General features: G+C 45.4%; 1 protein-coding gene across 13 annotated transcripts in view; it reads right to left on the reverse strand.

Moving 5' to 3' along the window:
- Positions 1-5,230: 5,230 nt before the first annotated feature.
- RIN2 (Ras and Rab interactor 2) overlaps positions 5,231-14,993 on the reverse strand; it is a 236,084-nt gene continuing 226,321 nt past the window's right edge. For all 13 annotated transcript variants that reach the window (XM_064375666.1, XM_021673564.2, XM_064375585.1 and 10 more), the window contains 2 exons: positions 11,142-11,305; positions 5,231-7,374 (listed from right to left, as the gene is read on the reverse strand). In XM_064375666.1, coding sequence (XP_064231736.1) covers positions 7,051-7,374; positions 11,142-11,305 — 488 coding nt within the window. In that variant the 3' untranslated portion in view covers positions 5,231-7,050. The remainder of the gene's footprint in view (positions 7,375-11,141; positions 11,306-14,993) is intronic.

Below are 14,993 nucleotides of genomic sequence, written 5' to 3' on the forward strand. Positions count from 1 at the left end.
TCTCAGGGAATGAAATGTCTTAAGGAAGTTGGTTGTTTTTTTTGTTTTTGTTTTTGTTTTTTTGTTGTTGTTTTGAGACGGAGTTTCACTCTTGTTGCCCAGGCTGGAGTGCCATGGGACGATCTCGGCTCACCGCAACCTTCACCTCCCGGCTTCAAGCAATTCTCCTGCCTTAGCCTCCTGAGGAGCTGGGATTACAGTCGCCTGCCACCACACCCGGCTAATTTTCTATGTTTAGTAGAGATGGGGTTTCTCCATGTTGATCAGGTTGGTCTTGAACTCCTCAACCTCAGGTGATCTGCCTGCCTCGGCCTCCCAAAGTGCTGGGATTACAGGCGTGAGCCACTGCACCCGGCCCAGCTGTTCTTTAAGAAAATAAGAAATCTTATATGTTTCCCATGTCACATTCAGACAGAGCGACTAATTAATTGTGCAGACTGCATGACGACATCTGTGCATGGGCACATGTGCTTGTGCAAGCTGCCAGCCCAGACAGAGCGCTCCCCCTGCGCTGCTCCTGTTTGCCCTCACACAGGTGTTGAAGGTGAGAGAAGCCACTCTTCAGCAAAATCATTAAGTTTGACTTCAGCAATCCAACCTGATTTTCAGAATCTTGTCCTCCCGCCCTTCAAGCCCCTTTTCCCCATCAAAGCAGTAAGAATATAATTGAACATATATAATGAAGTAAAAACTTGGTTCCTGATATTTGCATGTTAAGCCTTTTGTCCATAATGTATGCGATTTTAAACGAAGTTAGCCTTATTCTTAATAAAATAATTATGAGCTATTTTCTTCTCCTTTCCTGCAGGGCTATAAGAGCAGCACACCAACTACATTTGTGTATTTGTATCAGCTGCACAAATGCCATTGCCCCAAATATACCTTGAACCAATGCTTCTCAAGTGAACTCGAATGCACACACGAGTCTTGTTAAAATGCAGATTCTGATGCAGCAAGTTTGCCAGGGCCTGAGATTCTCACAGACTCCCGAGAGATATGATGCTTGATTCACGGACTCTGCTTTCACAGCAAAACTCTAAACTATCTGTTCAATGAGAGTCTGCTATTTGTCAAGTCTCATATTTTCATGTGCTAGTAAAAAACAGGAGTTTTGTGATGTCCTAGCCGGTTCACTTACGTATTTTTTTTTCTGATTGGTTAATGAGTCTCTAGCAGTTTATTGTTTTCTGTAGTTTTTCTTCAGTAGATAATAGATGCATAAGTCTGTTCTGCATAAGATCATACATCAATAGGCTCCAGAGAAAAATGGGAGTGAGAAAGTTAAAATGGATGGAAACTGCAATATGGTAAATAAGTGCATTCTCTCATAATTTGTAGAAGTAGCAAGAAATCAGAAGCATGCACATCAGAAATAAAGAGAATTAATCACATTAAACTCCATATTCTTCTTGCCAAAGCACAATGTTTTAAAGAATAATCTTGTTAAATGATACAAATGTACATACAAATTCTATATAAATTAGCAAATATAATAAAAGGGGAAAAAAGTGGAGGAAAGTTGTTAAAATAATCACTGACTATACTTCTGCTTTTATTTACTAATTTATTTCTGGGAAATACCATTTTAGACTCTTGTGCAGGCAGAGACGGTTCCTCTCGGGATTTTACTGTGGCCATTACTGGGAAGCCAGCAAAGTGTCTTTGCAAACTCCCTTGCTTCCTTTTCCCTTCTTGGCGAAAGTCACCACTGGCTGTGGGCCCTGATGATGCTCTTGGCCAGCAGGGAATGGGGAAAATGAGCCACTCTCAACTCGCACACACACCACCATCACCACCATCAGCAGTAACAATGATAAAGTTAATCACTAGTATTCACTTTATGTTTGATCTTCCTACATTGAGCAACCTGCCCCAATACATTTTTCTTAAACCTTTGATACCCATTACCGCCTTTCTTCTGTTTCACAAGAAACTTGCCAGCAGATACTAGCTTGAATGGGTAAGCAGAAATAAGCAGTAGGGGGTAAATGTCAAAGCAGCCGATTATCTAACGATAATATTAAGTAACGGTTAACGGTGCTTGTGGTGTGGTGCCTGGATGTTCTAAGCACTTTGCATGGATTAATTTATGTTTGTCTTACAGCAGCACCTGAAGAGGCAAGATGCTATTCTCATCCCTGGCTAGTAACAGGTGCATGTATCTGACCGTATGCATGTGTCTGTTCCTTTGTAGATGTAACCTGTGAATGTTTTTATTTTATATGCACATGCAGTTTTCTTTTTTAACATTTAAAATCATCCCTAGTTGATATGCTAGAACTGCACTCTCCAATATGGTCGCTGCCAACCACATGTGACTATTGAGTATTTGAGACATGGCCAGTGTGAAATGAGATGTGCTGTAGGTACAAAATACACACAAGACTTTGACGATAATATAAAAAAATAAAAGAATGTAAAATACCTCTTTGATATTTTTGATTAGTTGTTGAAATATATTTGAGATATCGTGACCTAAATAAAATTACTAAAATTGATTCTATCCATTTCCTTTTGCTTTTTAAAAAGGTGGCCACTAGTAAATGTACAATTACCTATGTGGCTTGCCTCGTATTCTTACTGGATAGCACCAGGCCAGAAGTACGCGTTCCATGGTCCTCTGCCAGCCAAATCAGGTTGAGAGTGCATGCTTGGTTAGCTGTCAGTGGCCTTGGTTAGGCAAGGCATTACTTCTCCCAGGTGTGTTTTTATATTAACATCCACATTTTGATCTAAACCAGTGGTTTTCCCAGCAGACACACCTTGAAAGTTTAAAATAAATGTGGCTTGCTGGGTCACCTCTGCAGAGATTCTGACAGGCTGGGCAGCTGGGGCATCGGGAGTTTTAAAAGACTGCAGGTGACTTCAAGCTGAGAGCCAAAGCTGAGAGCCACCTATTCAAATAGAAGAGAGGACACCAAGTCTTGGTAACAGATAGTGTGGGTGAGCAGTGTTTGCAGTGGGACTGGGTTCACGGTTTTTGAGTCTCTGGTTGGAACTGCAGAAACAAATTGTGAAAAGGATCAGAGCCTGCGTTTTGTCAAGGAGCCTTGGAATAGAGGTAAGAGCATCCTCGAACCTACCGCATGAGGGAAACCCAGCCCACAGAATCATGCTGGGGAAATGAGAAGAAAGGGAAGCAATGGAGCTAATTATGTGTAGTGGTATTTCCCCCAGGAAACTGAAGGCTGGTTACAGAGGCACACACCGTCTAGGAAGGAGCTCCTCCCTGGCCACCCCTGGTCCTCAGGTTCTGAACCCCTCTCCGCAGGTGGCAGGATCTGACCATCCCCCATTCCCCAGCAGTGAGAAATGAGAGCTGGCTATAGCAGTTCTAATGTGTGCAGTCAAAGGAAATACTCAGATTCATTAAAGTGTTTTATACAGAGCCTCAGAATTCAGGCAAACTCTACTTTTAAATGGAAGAATTTAAGCACACCAGGTGTGACCAGGCATGACCAGGCATGCTGTTAGAGATTGGAGTGCTCCCTCATTTCAAGTCTCTTAAAGAAGCTGAAGGTATATGTGCCACATTTTTCTCAGCAAACTGACACAAGAACACAAAACCAAACACCACATGTTCTCACTCATAGGAGGGTGTTGAACAAGGAGAACACATGGACACAGGGAGGGGAGCACTATACACGGGGGTCTGTTGCAGGGGAGTGGGGGGGACAGCGGGGGGGGGAGTTGGGGAGGGATAGCATGGGGAGAAATGCCAGATATGGGTGAGGGGGAGGGAGGCAGCAAATCACACTGCCACATATGCACCTATGCAACAACTTTGCATGTTTTTCACATGTACCCCAAAACCTAAAATGCAATAAAAAACAAAACAAAACAAAAAAACTAAAAAAAAAAAAAAAAAAAGAAGCTGAAGGTAACAGCTGCCCAGTGAAGACGGAACCACATTTGTGAATGGAAGCATTCATGCTTGGGTTTCCTGTCCTTTGTATTTTCTTATAGATCGGAAGTTGTAACTTCCACATAATATGAACTATTTCAACAGTCGCTATTTCTATTCTGTGTCCCGGGGGAAGGGGTGGTGCTAGAGTGAAAGTATTTGGCAGTGCATGCAACATTAAAAAAAAAAATCCCTTCTTTTGGCCAGCATTAAACTTTATAACATGTTTTTATTTTTACTTTTTTGGGGTGAAGAGACAGGGTTTCTCTGTCACCCAGGCTGCAATGCAGTTGGTGGGATCATAGCTCACTGCAGCCTCCAACTCCTGGGCTCGAGCGATCCTCCCACCTTAGCTATAACATAGTTTTAAATTTGGACATGCATCCTCCTCTTCCTCCACCCAGCATGTGTATATTTACTCTCCTCCTATTCCTTCCAACCTTCACCCAAGTCTGTTTCCTGGCAATTTGAGAAGTGAGAAATGCCTGCGTGGGGGGAAAACGGAGGCGCATGCTGTGTTGTCATTTTAACAGGGAAGCATTACCCAACGACAAAACCAGGGACTGTCTTGTGATGTCGCTTTCTGCCCACGCTACCTTTTCCTCTTCTGGGCTCACTCTCATCCCGCGGAAGGCTGCACAGGCTGCCTCGGATCCAAAGGTTGTGACCTGCTTTAAAACAAAGCCTGATGATCCTAGTTTGAAGAGTGGGAAGGGCAACCATATGGACTGAGCTGTCATCTTTTAGTTCATTGTAAACATCGAAAGCAAGCAGCCCGTTCAGTCCTCGTTCTAATCTTTAGGGATCTCTCCCACTGATGAGTTAGAAACCCTTCTAAACTTGTGTTTTCCTTCCTTCAGTTAACAAGGATTTATTGAGCACTTACTATTAATATATGCCAGGCACCATTCCAAGCATGGCGAGTATAGCAGTGAGGAGACGGGGCCTCTGTCCTGTCAATTTAGAAACAGCACTGACCTGTCAGCCAGGGCATTGCAGAAGTGGTATGAGGACAGGGCGGGGCTGTCTGCAGGGCCCCGGCTAACTCCTTGTTCAATTACCTGTGATTCGCTCCAGGTCCAGCTAAGCCAAGTGCTCTACTAGATAACCATGGAAACACTCTCAGGTGGGAGGATGAGCTTTTCCTCCTGCTCCTTAACTTTTGCCCCCTATCAGGAGGAGCTTCTGGGAAACATGAGCTTTTCTGCTTACTCCCTGAATAGATCGTCTAACCACAAACCCTGGCTTGGATTTCATCTGTCCAGGACCCTGTGCGGTGCATGAATATATTCCTACTCTAAAGGAAAAAAGGAAAGACAACCAAAGGACATTTCAAAAATTATTTTCACACGATTATCATACAGTATTACAATGTATTATGTGCAAAATTCCATTTAAAAAATCATTTACAAAAGGAAGTACAACACAGTATATGCTGAGGGTTCTAGTTCAACAAAAGGCAAGGCTAAAAAAGGTACAAGGTACAAAGCCAACCAAATTAGATGACTATGCATCTTTACACAGTACAATAGCGTGTTTTTGTAACTTCCTGTGTTACATGGATACAAGACCCTCATCGTTTGTGCACCTGCAAACTGGTTTTATTTAATGTAAGTTTAATTTCACTGTAGATTCTGATAATGTAGTTTTTTTGTGTGTATTTCCACATTATTTTCTCCATTGTACAGCATCTTATTTAACTCCACAAAAGCCACATTATACATCTTGCTTTCGGGTCCCAATAGTTTGATGCTGTTAGTTTTAATTTCTATTGAAAGGGGAGAAAAGGCATTCTTCTTGATTTTTTTTGTTTGTTTGTTTGTAGGAAGTGATTTATTTAAAGAGAGAGAGAAACAGGAGAAGGAGAGAGAAAGAAACAGCTAACTCTCACACTGAGTGAGAGAATCCAGAAAGATGGAATCCAGGAGAGAAAAGCAGCTCCACACTGAGTGGAAGGGAACAGAGAGAGAGATGGAGTTTAGGAGGGGAGGACAGGCTTCCACGAGAGAGTGTGGAAGGGGACCCCAGAGGGAAAATCCAGGAGAGAGAAAAACAACTTCAATGAAGGGAGTGTTTGCGGAAGGGGATCCAAACATGGAGTCCCGATTTTTATTTTCCTCAGGGGGCTTTCAAAATTGTTTCTAAAAGCAAATCACACATGGAGTTGATTTTGTCAAACCTCATTGCATATTTACAGTATTTTAAGCATAGGTGGATCCTTCTATCTGTTTTTCCACATCTTTCGAAGAGCCTGAACCAGCAGACTGCACTCCTCAGTCCTTTGTTAGAGTCTGTATTTCTCTCTCTACCTCTCCCTACATTCATTTCTCTCCTTATTCTCAGTATCATTTGTTTAAAAAACAAAAGAGCAAAACATCACTACACGTGAACAAGATAACAGTACATCCGATTTCCAAAGGCATTCTGTGGCCAGTGTCAGGGATACATGGCTTTAAGAAATCCAGCTGTCTCTCCCCACAAAGTTGCCAAAACATCCAGTTACAGAAGAGAGACTTTTAAAATGCAATACTCTCAAATCCAGCAAGAGATTTATTTTTGAATATTAAATGTTAAAATCACATGCATAATTATAGAATATTTTAAAGTTACAAAAATATTTTAAAAACCAATCCTGACAGTTTACCTGCAACTGCTATAAAAATTTCTATGAAATATATAAAAACATGAAGGTTCTTTGTAAAAAAAAAAAAAGGAAAAAGAAAGGAAGGAAGGAAGGGAGGAAGCCATCCACAGGAGTGAGAATCACCTGACGCACTGCATCGGACAGTCTTGCAAACACCTGCTGTTGAATTCAAAAGAGCTTGTGCCTTGTGTTTCTTCTGCACATCTACATACATGTAAGCCAACCTAGATCTTGACTGGGGGTAGGCAGCAAACAATCTCAGGACACTTGAACCATCAAATGCAATTCTCCATTGCCAAAAGAGACTCCTACTGTTTCACGAACCTCAGCTACCTTGCATGGACAAAGTTGTCCTTGGCCCAGTTGGCCTGTGGATGGCTTAGTCACTAAACTGAGGGGTCCCCGAGGAGGTGACTGCTTTTCAAGCTCAAGCACATAGAAGCCGGAAGGCAAGGCTTCCAGCTCCCCTTTGGATGCACCACTAGGAAGTCCCACCTATCTTCTAGGAGGTGGTGAGGGCTTCTTCCCTGTTCTGGAAAATGACGCCGTAAGGATCGTTCTTGATGCGTTTGTAGACAAAGTGGAAGATGTGGGGCTGAGGTCGGCTGTGCAGCTCTGCTTTGATTTTTTGAGGGTAAGTGTCCTCTGCCAGCTGCTGCCATGTCTCGTCAACAAAGAGGAAGAGGCTGTACTCCTCAGGGTCCCCCACCTTGAACTTCTCAGCGCAGATCTGACACACATCCTCGGTGGTGATGTAAGGTTTCACGAGGAGGGTCTTTCCTGTGCAGCCACTGTTGACCTCCTGAAATGCAACTCGGAGGTAATTCTGCAGGTGGAAGAAGAATGTTGACAGTCAGAAGAGAAAACTAGACGGTGAGCATGATGGGAGACCAGGGGAGGGGGTAACTGTGAGCCACTTCCAGACCCTGTCCCGTCATAATGTCTGATGTCAGGCCACGAGGCTTTGGATGGCAAGGAAAGAGGCTATCCGACTTTGGACAGTGGTGAGGATAACTACATGATTCACTGCAACTGTAAGAAGCCAGAAGTCCACGCAGGCCTGGTTCTGATCTTTCTATATCCCTCATAAAGCCTGGTTAAGAAACCCCTGCTTGAGAGTGTGAACCACATCCAATGCTGGGTTTCTTCCCAGCTTGAAAAATAAACCAAATAGCACAAGGGTATGAAGGAAGTCAGGAGAAAGAGATTGAAAGTATCTAGACAAACAGCACACACTGTGCTCACTTTTTGCTTTTTGCGTTTCCTTTTAAGAGATGGGATCTCACTATGTTGCCCAGGCTGTACTCATAGTGCTGGGCTCAAGTGATCTTCCTGCCTCAGCCTCCTGAGTAGCTAAGTCTGAAGGTGCACACCTCTGCATCTGGCTTGTGCTCACTTTTAACACACTTTTAAAATAATCCTAAACAAGGGCAATAATTTAGGTTGAATCACACACAAAAGTGCTGACATTTGACTATTTTTTGTCTCCTCTAAATGGTGATTTCATGTGATTCAATCTAATACAAGGCTCCTAGTGACTCTGGGCACAATGTGGAAAAAGTCAGAAGGAGAAGAAGGTTGATTCTGCCAAATACTTTGCAGATGGAGCTGATTACGTGCAAGGTGGTGCTGCAGGGAATTAAACAAAGACATTTGCAGGCTCAGGCGCTGCAACCATGCCAGCTACATGCTATCATGAAATATGTAAACCTGTGATCTTACAAGACACAAAGCCCAGACCAGGCATAAAGAATCTTAAACTCACTCGGCTTCTCTTAGGTTTTGGGACCCCAGATAACTTTGTTTCTGTTTCCTTAAGAGTGGAATTATCAGTTGAAATCTAGAACACCCAGTTACATTTGAGTTGCATCTAGAAAACAAATACATTTTCTTCCTCTAAATCTGGCAACCCTGATCAGCAGTGAAGGGAAGGAGGGCTCTCTGCCCAGGTGCCTGCGTGGCAGAGGGTTTCCTGGGATAACAGAAGGGAAAGTTTTGGGAAGGATGGTGAGCTCTGCACATGTAAGATATGTTTTGTATCTACTTCTGTGAGGACGTCTGCTAGCCCAGTGACTTCGCAAGAGAGGTGAGCTAGTGGGAGGCACCCAGAGTGACACTGACACTCTTTAAACCTTTTTTTCCTTAGAGACAGGGTCTACATGATCCCTGTTGGACCAGTGAAGAAACTGAGACACAGAGAGGCTAAGTAACGCGCCTAAAGCCACACAGCTAGGACGTGGTAGAGTCAGCCCTGCCGCCTTTACCACTAAGGTGTACTGTTTCTTCCCATGCGAGAAGACCTTTGTGCCTTTGACCTCTGATTTAGGGATTTCAGATGGAGCTTGGGTCTGAGGTTTTGCTTTGACCCCTGAGCTGAATGCTGAGCATGTCCCTCTTTGGTTACATTCTGAGAAGGTGTGCGCCTCCAAGGTGAGCAGGGTCAATGAGGGCAGGAGGGAGTGGCTGCAGAATCAGCAGCTCCATGGTGTCTGGGGTCTCCAGGTGAAGAGGTGGAGGAGGAAGGGTGTGTTGGCCGGTGGGGAAGGGAACAACGAACTTTCCTCACTTCCTCTGTTCTGCCTCAGGCAGCCCCTCCCTGGATGGCTCTATGATGGCACCCCAGGGGTCTGCATGTGCTGAGTGGCATGGGGACCTTCTTAAACAGTGCAACAGGGTGGGGAGCGTACAGCGCATGCGTTCTCACTCTTTAGGTTTATGTGCTTGAGAAGGAATTTCTGAGAATACTGCAATCTTGGCGAAGAATGAGCTGATCTTGGCTTGCAAAGATCGACTTTTTTTTGTTTTTGAGACAGGGTCTCATTCTGTTGCCCAGGCTGGAGTGCAGTGGTGTGATCATGGCCACTGAAGCCTCAAACTCCTTGGCTGAAGTGATCCTCCCACCTTAGCCGCCTTAGGAGCTGGGACTACAGGTGACCACCACCGCGCCTGGCTAACTTTACATTTTTTGTTGTGTTTTGTAGAGCGGGGTCTCACTTTGTTGCCCAGGCTGGTCTCCAACTCCTGGCCTTGAGTGATTCTCCTGCCTCAGCCTCTAAGGTGCTGGGATTACAGGTGTGAGCCGCCTCATCTGACCCTCTATTTTCAGATCTCTTGTAAAAAAATGGCCAGACACGGTGGCTCACGCATGTAATCTCAGCATTTTGGGAAGCTGAGGTGGGCGGATCAGTTGAGACCAGAGTTTGAGTCCAGCCTGGCGACCATGGTAAAACACCATCTCTACAAAAAATACAAAAAAAAAAATTAGCTGGGTGTGGTGGCGAGCACCTGTAGTCCCAGCTACTCCAGAGGCTGAGGCAGGAGAATCGTCTGAACCTGGGAGGCGGAGGTTGCAGTGAGCAGAGATCGTGCCATTGCACTCCAGGCTGGGCGACAGAGGGAGACGACTCCATCTAAAAAAAAAAAATGGCAAAGCAGGTGAATGTGGACATGTAGACAGATCTGTCCTGCTTTCCAGATCCCTCCCTGCTTGGAAACTCATCATGGGAAACAGAAAAACAAAGCACAGGCAGGTTTTATCATTTAATTAAAAGCCTTCGAAATATTATTTGAAGACATTTGGCAACTCACTCATTATTTCACAGACAATGAATGAATCAGGAATTATTGTGTTGGGTAAGGATTTCCTTTGTTGTTGGTGGTGTTGTTTTTATTTTTTGAAATGAAATCTCACTCTGTCACCCAGGCTGGAGTACAGTGGCATGATCTCGGCTCACTGCAACCTCCGCCTCCTGGGTTCAAGCGATTCTCCTGCCTCAGCCTCCTGAATAGCTGGGTTTACAGATGCCTGCCACTACACCCAGTTAATTTTTTATTTTTAGGAGAGACAGGGTTTCACCATGTGGTCAGGCTGGTCTCGAACTCCTGACCTCAAGTGCTCCACCCGCCTCGGCCTCCCAAAGTGCTAGGATTACAGGCATGAGCCCTGATGCCTGGCCTTGGGTAAAGATTTCTATAGCCCTAACCCACCTCTACTTTATAAGAAACAAGCCCATTGGGAATCCCATGTTCCCAAGCAGCAGCTCATGTTCAGGAAAAGTCCTGTCAGGGATCCTGAGCAGGACTCGCTCAGATGCTCTCCCGGTCACTCTGGGCTGCAAACTGCTGCCAGAGCTGTTGCTGCTGCTGCTGAGATCCTGGGGTCTTCTGTTTTGGAGAATGGGCGAGAGAAAAGGGAAGGAGAGGAGGACAGACATCACATCCTCTCCCTCTTCCCAAAGAGAAACTAGGCCAATTGCATCGCGTAACACAGCGGCTGTTTCCTGATGAAACAAAATCTCCAATGCCTGTGCCAAGCGCTTCCTCCTCCTTTTTGACTTGCCTGCTTGTTTTGGCAGAAATCCTGCCTTCATGCAATTTGGTTTTCTTAAGGACAACAAAACTTGGGCCAAATATCCCATGCATATATAAATGTAAAGAAAACAGAGCAGTGTAACAAGGCCAGAGGGTGGTTTGAGATACCCTTTCCTGACAAATAATTCAACACAGTGGGGAACTCTGAGCTGGGATGCACTGGGTTAGCCAGCTCTGCATTCCTGGAGGACGAAGGAAGCAAAGGGGTGGCCAGCTGCGCACCTGGAAGTCGTCCACAGAGGGGATGGTCCGGTTGGTGGTTCTCCGTTTGTGCCACTGCCTCAGGGTGTCTCTGGTCTCCGAGCTGAGCAGTCGCGCTGCTTGTTCTTCTTGGAAATTCTTTATCAGAGAAAGTGCTCCGTATGCACTTGTCAAGTAATAGCCTCCTGAAAAGAGCAGAAAGAGTGGGTCCTCCCAGTGCCAGCCTCCGCTCTCGGGTTTTTAACAGGGGGTGCCTGCGTTAGAGGGCATGTTTTGTGTTTTTAGTATTTCTTCTACATGCATTTCCTTGTGGGATCACAGAAGCACATGTCCAAGAGCACGCCATTCACTCCTCCACCTGGCCCTTCACACAGCCATCCCACAGAGATTTATGGAGCCACCCAGGCCTGGGAGGAGCCAGGGGAGCATAGGCAAGCCAGCCTTATAAGGTTCCCGTTGTCACTGATGGGATTTCCACTCTAGCACGTGAGACTGACCAAGCCTCTAAAGTGTTTGTTCGTTTGTTTGTTTTGTTTTGTTTTTGAGAGGGAGTCTTGCTTTTTGCTTTGTCATCCAAGCTGGAGTGCAGTGGCACAATCTCAGCTCACTGCAACTTCCGCCTCCCAGGTTCAAGCGATCCTCCCCTGAGTAGCTGGGATTACAGGCATGCGCCACCACCCCTGGCTAATATTTTTATTTTTAGTAGAGACAGGGTTTCACCATATTGGTCAGGCTGGTCTTGAACCCTGGCCTCAACTGACCCACCCATCCCAGCCTCTCAAAGTGCTGGGATTACAGGCATGATGAGCCACCTTGCCTGGCCAAAATTATTAAAGTGCAATTGTGAAAAATGTTTGCCAGGCATAGTTGGGGTATTAAGGCCTGATAGGGAGGTGGGGAGAAAGTCAGGCTTGTGAGACGATCCAAGGCCAGAATCACCTCCATCAGTCCATAGACTCCTGGCAACACCTGCCCTTGGCTTTCTCTTTTAGAAATTGGTATTTTCTATTTCTGATAAACAAGAATTTTGTTGGCCGGGCGTGGTGGCTCACACCTGTAATCCCAGCACTTTAGGAGGCCGAGGTGGGCAGATCACGAGGTCAAGAGATCAAAACCATCCTGGTCAACATGGTGAAACCCCGTCTCTACTAAAAATACAAAAATTAGCTGGGCGTGGTGGCGTGCGCCTATATAGTCCCAGCTACTCGGGAAGCTGAGGCAGGAGAATTGCTTGAACCCGGGAGGCAGAGGTTGCAGTGACCCGAGATCGCGCCACTGCACTCCAGCCTGGCACCTGGCAACACAGTGAGACTCTGTCTCAAAAAAAAAAAAAAAGAGTTTTGTTTTTTTTAAAAAAAAAAAAGTAAAAAGAAAAACATGGCCAGGCACAGTGGCTCATGCCTGCAATCCCAGCCACTTTGGGAGACCGAGGCGGGCGGATCACGAGGTCAGGAGTTCGAGACCAGCCTGGCCAACATGGTGAAACCCCGTCTCTACTAAAAATACAAAAATCAGCTGGGTGTGGTGGCGGACGCCTGTAATCCCAGCTACTCGGGAGGCTGAGGCAGGAGAATCGCTTGAACCTGAGAGGTGGAGGTTGCAGTGAGCCGAGATCAAGCCGTTGCACTCCAGCCTGGCGACAGAGCAAGACTACGTCTCAAACAACAACAACAACTACAAGTATTAAATGGATATTTTCTGAATTTTAAGTAAATTATACACTTTGAAAGAACTGTTCACAAAAATGTGAATACTTCAAAAATAATTTCTCTCCCCTGATTCCCTTTCTTACCCCTTACTAACATAACATCTGGCATCTAGGATAAAATGATGTTCCTGTGATGCTGCTTTAGGAATGACCTCTTATGTTCTTGAGGAGTGTAAAAGGGCTGACGACACTGTGAGATGTGTGTGTGTTCGTTCATATGAATAATTATGCTTTGTCCTAACATGATTAGGTGCCTGGGGAGGAACTTACGGTCTCCGTACTGAACAGCCACTAGGTGTCGCCCTGAATGTTCATTAAAAATTCCCTCATTGGGCACAGCACATTTTAGATTTACAGACATTCTTTGTCAGCATACCCATCGATCCTCTACTGTGAGCCACAGCGAGCTACGGAGGAGAAGTAGGTTTGTAAGAAGTAGAATGTGAGTCCCACTCTCCAGAACTTTATGAATGTGTCTTTTTCTAAAAAAAAAAAACACTGGCAATTTATTCCTGCAGGGACCATAAGTCAGTTTGGTGAAATGAGTTTTGTGCAGAAGTGTCACCGTTAACTGTTTATGTGAGACCCCATGGAAGCCTCTCTCTGGTCAACAAGTAGCAACACGCAAGATGGCAACTGTCCCCTTCATGTGGATCGGGAGCCGCACACCCTGCAAACTTGCGCTGGATGTGAACTCGAGAAAGAAAAGCACCCTTGTTGTTTTAAGGTTGTGGATGAAGACTTGAGGTTATTTTTTCCTGCAGCATAATCTGGGTCATCCTGAGCCATGCACTTTCCATTGATCACATGTCAAGCTTTTTGCGTACAGAGTGGTCTGAAGGGTTTTCCAGACCTTGCCACCTACAGCATAATTGCCCTAGTTAAGAGTTTTGAATTCTTGATCTTTTTTTTTTTTTTTTTTGAGACAGAGTTTCGCTCTTCTTGCCCAGGATGGAGTGCGACGGCATGATCCCGGCTCACAGCAACCTCTGCCTCCCGGGTTCAAGCGATTCTCCTGCCTCAGCCTCCTGAGTTGCAGGGACTACAAGCATGTGCCACCACGTCCAGCTAATTTTATATTTTTAGTAGAGACAGGGTTTCTCCATGTTGGTCAGGCTGGTCTCGAACTCTCGACCTCAAGTGACCCGCCTGCCTTGGCCCCTCAAAGTGCTGGGATTACAGGTGTGAGCCACCGTGCCTGGCCTGAATTGTTGAGCTTTACAAATATTTGCCCCACAAAGAAATCAGCATGGGACTGTGTGTGAAACTCAGTAATCCAGAATACAGATGCTACACAGAGAATTTCAGGAGAAATCAATATGAACACATTCAGGAAAGGCCGTGTGGAGGGGTCAAGATTTGAGCAACAGGACTTGGAAGACTGTTAGAATCTTTGTAGGGGTGGAGGGGGGCTCCCTTGGACTTCAAATTTTAGACTCCCTAGCTCTCATCTGTTCAGGACACTAAGGAGAAAACTCAAAATGCTGGAAACACAAAATTGACCACACTTTGAAACATGTGGATGCAATTAGAGAAGGTTTTAAATTTCAGCAAAACTTTAGCTCTACCACAAGAGCTGTGCACTTCTAAGGGATTCTGTGATGCCTTTTTGGCAAATGAGAATACCTGCTTAAACAGCAGAAAAGAGACGTGGCTGCCACCCCACAAACCAAAGAGGACTTTGGGCAGGCACGGAAAAGTCCCATCTGTATTGCTGCCACTGCTCAGTAGCCTCTTCCTCCCAGGATGCATAGCTTCAGTTCGATGCTGTGCAGGCCTGGTCTGTGGTCACAGCCAACCCGACTAGGCCGCCTGCTCTCCCAAGGAAGGAAGCCAAGAAGTCCCAGACACGGTTAAGTGGAAGCAGGCTCTAGTTCAAGTGCGAGCTCACCAGCCGCTTTGTGTCCTCCCTAGCTGTGCCCTTGTCTTTCTTGTGGGATTTGTGCGGAGATGACAACCACCTATCCATCAGTTATCAACACAGGACCTTGCCCGGGCCCATCTGAGAAAGGGGCAGGAAGTAGCTGTCTCTATCCTTGGGCCACAAGATATAAGCAAATGTTTGTCCTGAGTGCACACTGTCAGCAATGGAATCGTGACTTTCTAAGTGAAACTGGCATGTCTTTTTCCCCAAAGCCCTAAGATACTTATTACTAGAATTAAAC

This window comes from Aotus nancymaae, unplaced genomic scaffold, assembly GCF_030222135.1.
Source record: "Aotus nancymaae isolate 86718 unplaced genomic scaffold, 86718_ANA_hifiasm-v0.15.2.pri h1tg000001l, whole genome shotgun sequence".
Classification (NCBI taxonomy): Eukaryota; Metazoa; Chordata; class Mammalia; order Primates; family Aotidae; genus Aotus; species Aotus nancymaae.